This window comes from Hypanus sabinus, chromosome 15, assembly GCF_030144855.1.
Source record: "Hypanus sabinus isolate sHypSab1 chromosome 15, sHypSab1.hap1, whole genome shotgun sequence".
Taxonomy (NCBI): Eukaryota; Metazoa; Chordata; class Chondrichthyes; order Myliobatiformes; family Dasyatidae; genus Hypanus; species Hypanus sabinus.
Window position 1 is genome coordinate 57,365,229 of NC_082720.1, and position 7,977 is coordinate 57,373,205.

General features: G+C 41.9%; 1 protein-coding gene across 1 annotated transcript; it reads left to right on the forward strand.

Moving 5' to 3' along the window:
- The first annotated feature begins 507 nt into the window (after nucleotides 1-507).
- Nucleotides 508-2,976, forward strand: LOC132405246 (protocadherin alpha-C2-like). The gene has a single exon (XM_059989930.1). It carries the CDS (start codon nucleotides 508-510, stop codon nucleotides 2,974-2,976), a length of 2,469 nt encoding a protein of 822 aa, XP_059845913.1.
- The last annotated feature ends 5,001 nt before the right edge of the window (nucleotides 2,977-7,977 follow it).

Below are 7,977 nucleotides of genomic sequence, written 5' to 3' on the forward strand. Positions count from 1 at the left end.
AGATGTAAAGGATATGTAGATGCCAAACGTTATGAGTAAACAGAAGTAAACAAGAGTAAACAGAAACAAAGAAGAAGAAGACGCATTACTTTAGGTTGCACCAGGTTCAGCAATTTCTCACCCTTTTGAGTCCAGCGAAGACATGCAAGCTTTAAGAGCATTTTGTGTTGTTATTGATTCAGTCTCTTTGTGTCGCTGTCTACCAATAAGGCGCTGAAATGTGGCAAGAGATCCAACACTAGGCCCATTAAACAAAAGACAGTTCGGCACTGGAGAACAAACTGAATTCATTGCTGCATCTGCTATGTACGTCTTAGAGTACATTTCTGAAAATTTGGGAACTTTACTTTTTGTATTGAGAACTGGCAATCACAAAAGAAATACAATTGGATGTTGAGCAGTTTGTTTCCAAAACAAGGTAATGAGCAAACGTACCTTTTGTAAATTGTTATTCATTTAAAATAATACCGTCTTATCGGATCGTATTTAGAATACTCTAACTCAGAAATGACGGATTTAATGAGCTCTCTACCGTGGAAAATGCGAGCATTTTGCGGAGTATTTCTATTCATGTCGTTATCTGTTAGCGGGCTTCTTCGATACTCCATTTCAGAGGAACTGGAGCGTGGCGCCTTTGTTGGAAACATTGCGCGAGATTTGAGGCTAGATGTTGCGGAGCTTTCGGCTCGCAATTTTCGGATTGTCTCTCAGCATAAAGCAAAATATGTGGATGTGAATATGCAAACAGGAATATTGGTCGTAAATAAGGAAATAGACAGGGAGGAGCTATGCGATCAAACCCTTGAATGTTTAATGAAATTGGAGGCGGTAATGGAAAATCCGCTGAAACTCTATGGGATTAACATTGAAATTTATGATATAAATGACAATTCGCCTGTCTTTGATACACCGGAATACTCCTTGAATATTTCAGAAATGACGTCTCCAGGGACTCGCTTCAGGCTGCAGAATGCGCATGATCTAGATGCCGGCACAAACAGTGTCCGTGCCTATCAGCTCAGTCACAGTGAGCATTTCATTTTGGACGGGGAAATAGCTAATATGCAAATCAGTACGCCAGAACTAGTGCTTGAGCGACCATTGGACCGAGAGCAACAATCAACTCACCGGCTAACGCTGATGGCGATTGATGGAGGAACTCCTCAAAGAACCGGAACTACGAACATTATTATCTCGGTACTTGATGTAAATGATAACATGCCAGTTTTTGAACAGAACGTTTATCAGATCAGCATTGCAGAGGATGCACCAATTGGTGTTCTGACGCTAAAAGTTAAGGCCGTTGACGTAGACGAAGGTCTGAATGGCGATGTGAAATATTATTTCAGCGACAATACTCCAGAGAGTGTAAAACAACTATTCACGGTGGATTCTGAAACTGGAGAGCTACGAGTAATTGGTAGCCTGGATTTTGAAGAAACGCGAGATTATATTATTTCTATTAAAGCTACAGACGGCGGACCTTTTGCTGTGCCCGGGTACTGTAAAGTTATTATCAAAATTACCGATGTAAATGACAACGCTCCTGAAATAACAATAACCTCCACGTTCAGTCCAATCCGAGAACACGCGCCGCTATCAACTGCAGCAATTCTTTTAAAAGTGACAGACGCAGACACTGGTCAGAATGGAAAGGTTTCGTGTCACGTTACAGATAATATTCCCTTTAAGCTGGATAGATCTTTTAGTAGTTATTTCACAGTGTCCACCACCAGTGACATAGATAGGGAGAAAAATACTGACTTCAATATCACTATTACATGCACAGATGCAGGAGTCCCTCGACTCCACACCAGTAAAACCATTCAAGTTGAGATCTCCGATATAAATGACAACGCACCACGCTTTACGCAAGCCGAGTTTACCATATATGTGGAGGAAAACAATATTAAGGGAGCTTATATTGGTTCTATATCAGCATGTGACCCTGATTATAACCATAACGCAGAAATGAGTTTTTATATTTTGGATGAGCTTATCAATGGATTTCCTATTTTAAACATCGTCTCGATCAATTCATCTACTGGTGAAATCTATGTGCAACAGTCACTTGATTATGAGCAAGTCAAAAAGTTTCAGGTCCACGTTCAAGTAAAAGATGCTGGGTCACCGCCGCTCAGTAGTAACGCAACAGTGAACATAGTCGTTACAGATCAGAATGACAATGCCCCTGTAATCCTTTCTCCTTTACCCAATAAGGATTCCGCAGTAGAGGAGGCCATACCTAAATCTGCAGATTCGGGTTACTTGCTCGCAAAGGTGATAGCCACAGACGCAGATTCTGGACAAAACGCCCAAATTGTCTATCAGCTTCTCCAGCCAACTGACAACAGTTTGTTTACTATAGCTCCTGAAACAGGAGAAATTTGGACAATTCGCCGGTTATTGCTTAAAGATTCGTTCAGGCAAATTGTTACAGTTTTAGTCAGGGACAAAGGAACACCATCACTTTCATCTACAGTTATCATCCAGGTAACAGTGCAGGACATCACGACAGAAAATATATCTAAAGTAAGCAAAGCGACATCTTCTGGGTCATGGGAAGCAGGTGTAAAGTTATATTTAATTATTTCATTTGGGGCAACGTCATTCATTTTACTTTTGGCTATTGTAGTCCTCTGCGTTAAGGCGCAGAGAAGTGGAATAGAAATTAATAGTTGTCGCTGGAATCCGTCACGTTATTCCAAGAGGAATTCTCCAATTGGAAGTCAAAAAGCAAGTATGAATCTGCAAGTACCACCTAAGTATAAAGCTGGCTATGAAAGCAAAGGCCCACTACAATCGTTTTTCCATGATGTGCATCCAGACGCAACTAACAATGATTTCATATTTCTAAACCTGGACGGTAAAGCCACCCCAGTAATTAATATGAAGACTAGGTTTTGTGCCAATGGGAAGTCCTCTAACAGTTCCAGCAGTGCGACCACCGAACTTCACGAGGTGAGTACTCTATAGTTAAAATATTTAAAAGTGTCTATTTTGAGAAAAGACAATAAAGTTGCAAATCTGTAATTGCACTAGTAATATGTCGGCATGGTAAAATTGGCATAAGCAATCTATATCAATTTTAATTCCAGAAAGTAAAATATTCCCTGAAAACTTCTCCATCTTTCAGTATCATGGCTGACCTGATCTTTGTCATTATTTCCTCAATGCACCAACCCATTCAATGCTTAATTCTTTTGTAGACCAAATTTCTACTTATTTATAACGTCTATACAATCCCTTAGCTGTCATAAGGGGACAGGTGGCTGAACCCAAGTGCAGGACGCAGGCACTGAAGTACTGGGGGCAGGACAGGAACAACTAAACGATAGACAGGATGTGGTGACCGTGGTGTACGTGAGGGACATGATGTTCAAGGTGATTCTGGGGTTCCGGGAAAGTCTTAGAGTTCAGGCAAGGCGGGAGGATCCCGGAGTTCAGGCAAGGTCTAGGAATTCAGTGGGCAGGCCGCATAACTCCTGGGCAGGACCCGGACATCCCAGGCAGGAACACGGGGGCTTGGGCAGGTCGTGGGGCACCTGGGTAGATTGCGGGACACAACCCGTTGGCAGCGAGGGATAGGTAGGGGCAGAGAACTCTGGGCGGGCCGCATAACTCCTAGGCAGGGCACAGACCTCCTAGGCAGGGCCCAGACCTCCTAGGCAGGGCCCAGACCTCCCAGGCAGGAACATGGGGACCTGAGCAGGTCGCGGGGCACCTGGGTAGGTTTCGGGGCACAACCCGTCGGTAGCGAGTGATGGAAAGGGGCAGAGTCCCCCGCCTGGCAACGGCAGTCCGGCCAGGCTTGCCCGACGGAGGCAACTCCACTCAGTCCCAGTGCCCCCTATATACACCGCCAGCCGATGGGCACTAGGTGCGCCTCCTTGAGCCCCAACAAGCCACGATGATCCACAGGTGTGACTAATTGGGCTCAAGGGCGAAAGGAGAGACGGCTACAAAACTCGGAGTCCTGAGTCCGCGGACCTGATCAAGACCCGGAATGCGGGCTCCGGACCGGACCATAACATTAGCACATCCAACTATTTGTAGTAAAGGAGGACAAAAATTTCCATTGAAATGTCCCATCATTGCCAAGGAGTCCACCTTAATCTGGCACTGTGTTCAAAGTCTTACATCTGGAAAATGTCCTCAAAAATACAAGATATCGCACCATTATGTATTTCATTAAGATGACCTCATCTTTCAAACCTTCGGGGAACATAACCTTAATGTTCCTCATAAGACGATCAAATCTTCAATGTTGTGAACTTTTAAAGCTCTGTATGAAAGTTTTTTTTTTCATCAGTAAGGAAACCAATCCTGATTCACTTCATAAAACCTAGGTGTTGCCATAATGAGATTCCGTACAACTTGCAATAAAGGACAATGATCTCATTCCATATCTATATGCAAAGTTTTTTTTTCTGTTTAGGTAACCTCAACAAAGAATGCTTCAGAACTAAAATAAGCACAATACCTTGCTGATCTGAATGTTACAGCTAAAGCCCCTGGCTGTCTTATCCAAACTCTGGTCTTCAGATTAATTAAGAACTTGTTCTGCTTTGCAGTGTTCTAAATTATAAATCATTCTGGCAATTCTAAAGGCTGGATGTTTGGTCTAAGTATTGGCAATTTCCTTAACTCCGAGTGGAGTCATCGGCTCGTGACGGCGTTTTTTTTTTTAGGAGGGTTTCTTGGTTTTCCGAGACCGAATTGCCAGCGTAGAGATGGAAAGCGTGCAAGGGAGTGGCTGGATTCGAACTCGGGAGCCTTCGCTCCAACGTCCGGCGCTGATGCCACTACGCCACCAACTGGCTAGAACCCGACATTAGTTGTGGGTAAATCATTGGAAGGGTTTCCAAGGGACAGGATAAGAATTACTTTGATAGACAATGACCAATTAGGAATCGCCAACAAGGCTTTGTGCGTGGTAGATCGTGTCTAACCATTCTGATCGGATGTCTTCGCTTAATTGCCAGGAAAGCTGATGAAGTAGGGCGACGGATGTTGTCTTCATGGACAATAGCAAGGTCTTTGACCACGTCGCTCATGGGAGGCTGGTCAGTCTCTTGGCATTCAGGATGAGGTAGTATATTCGATTCGAGATTGGCTTCGCCTGAGAGGACTAACAGAAGTATTAGATAGTTGTTTCTCTGGCTGGAGGCCTGTAATTCATGGTGTGCTTCAGGGATCGGTGCTGGGTGCTTTGTTCTTTATCATCTATATCAATAATGTTCTAATTTGACTCAGTAAATGTAAGGATGACTCTTAGATTGAAAGAACGGTGGACAACAAGTAAAGCTATCCACTTTTGCAGTACGGACTGCACCAGTTAAAAATGAGATGTAAATAGCAGCAGCAACTTAATGCAGACAGGTGGGAAGAGAAAATATCGTACAACGTGAACAGTGAACGGTTGGGGTGTGGTTGAACAGAGGGATCTGGGAATACAGATCCATAATTTCAAAGCAACGTTCAGAGAGACAGGTTCATTAAGGAAACACGTACAACACGCTGGAGGAACTCAGCAGGTCGGGCAGCATCCGTGGAAACGAGCAGTCAACGTTTCAGGCCGAGACCCTTCGTAGTCTTGAGTTCCTCCAGCGTGTTGTACGTGTTGCTTCAACCACAGCATCTGCAGTGTACTTTGTGTTTAAAGTTCATTAAGGAATTTTTGGTACATAGACATTCATAAATCAAAGTATTGAGTACAGGAGTTACATTGTTAAGCTGAAGTTGAATAAGACCTTGGTGAAACCAAATTTGGAGCATTGTAAACAGATCTGGTCACTGACCTACAAGAAAGATATCAATAAGTCTGAAAGAGTAAGGAAAAGTATTAGAAGGACGTTTCTAGTACTTGAGGACTTGAATTATACGGAATGGCTGATTGGATGACGACTTTATTCCCTGGATCGAGATAGAATTATGCGAGATGTGATAGAAGTATAAATCTTTATAAGGCATATAGATGTGGTAAATGCAAGCAGGCTTTTTCCACGGATATATTTTGCGAAACTAGAAATAGAGTCTACAGTTTAAAGGAAATGGTGAAATATTTAAGGGTACCTGAGGGAGGAAAATCTTCACTCAGCGTACTGCGAGTGTGGAACAAACTGATAGTGGAAATGATGGATGTAGGCTCCCTTGCAATACTTAAGTGTTACGAACTGTAAAGTTTTGGAAACAAATCAGCAGCAAGAGCTTTCACACTGAGTCAGGCTTTAATGTTAAAACCATTATCTTTATTAGTTTCTACTTATAATATTGTAACTTAACGAGATAAAGAAAAGTTGACAGTGGCATGGGTGTGTATATGTAACTATCAAACTTAGGAATAGTTATTAAAGTCTTAAGATGGCAAATTAGTATGACTCAGTAATCCACAGAATGAATGATGATTGCAGAGAGAAATTGTCATTCAGAGTGGAATGTGGAGAGAGAGAGAGAGAGAGAGAGAGAGAGAGAGAGAGAGAGAGAGAGAGAGAGAGAGAGAGAGAGAGAGAGATTCATGTCGAATTCCACAGGTTCCACGCTGGTAAAACGAGATAACAGTCATCGAAGATCTTGTCCGTCGAATCGTTCTGAATCCACATACGAGTTATCACCAAAAGTGACCTGCCACAGGAATATAGTCTTTGAGTAGTTACCACACAACATACCCAGGCAAGGGTTACACAATTGGTCCCATAGAATATTCCAAAATCTGCTCCTGTAGATTATACGAAATGACAGTCACTCATCCCTTATGCACTGAGTGCCGATGATCAACCCACCCTTGTGGGCATAGAAGAGTTACAAGCCTCAATTGCTTCAAGCCGAAGCTACTGGCTTCTTCACTCAGGCGCTCTTAAGGAAACAGTCTCAGTGAACGTCCACAGGTTCGTAACATAAAAAAAAAGTGTGGATTATGACGTGGATGAGAAGGACATGGAGGAGCACTGAGTTGTTGGCCTGAAGAGTCTGTTTCTGTACTGTAGTGCTTTATTACTCTAAAAGACAAATTGCATTTAGGGTTAGGGTTAGAGTTACTTAGGGATTAGGTCTGAATACATCGAACATGCACAATGTTGCAATATGCCTCGTCAGAAGACGAGTTCCTATGCCTTGAAATTCGCACGGTATTAGTTGAACTAATATTTATACTCGTGAGTTTCGAAAATAATATTTTAATTGAATTCAGTTTCTCATTATTAGACTCTATACATATGTAAAAATATTGTATTAAAATAATCACACTTTAAATTATGTTACTATGAAGTTTACAGTGATGGGAGAATTTGTAATTTTGAAATCCCAATTTGGAATATATAAAGCATGACTGTTCTCGTTTAATCGGAATATTTAAACATATAGCTCATATATTTCCGAAGTTTTAATAATCGTGCATATACTGGCCTGCTTCCACACAATCTCCACAAATAAGTTTAATGTATTTACTTATTGCTCGGCTATTTTTGGTATCATATGCTTTAGCAGGATTATATGCAATATTTTCAGAAATGTTTATAAACCCTGTCTATGTTTTGCAATTACTTAACTTCAGAAATTAATTCATCGCGGATAAGTTAAAGAGGACTAGAAGCTAATTGACATTGTTCCGTTGTTCAAGAAGGGTCGCAAGGACAGGCCAGGGAATTAAAGGCTTTGAGCCCGATTTCATGTAGGGAAGGTATTCCGGAGAGTTCGAACGGCAAGATCTACGATCACTTGGATAGTCAAAGCTTGATCAGGCATAATCAGCATGATTTAGTACGTAGAAGATCATGTCTGACGAATCTTTTGGTGTTTCTCGAAGAGTGTACCAAAATGAGAGATGAGAGTAGGGTAGAAGATGTTGTGCTTATCAATTTTCAGTAGGTCAGTAGGTATATTTAATGTCAGAAAAATGTATATAATATAGATCTTGAACTTCTTTTTCTTGCCAAACATGCACGAAAACAGAGTATGCCCCAAAGACTGAATGACAAT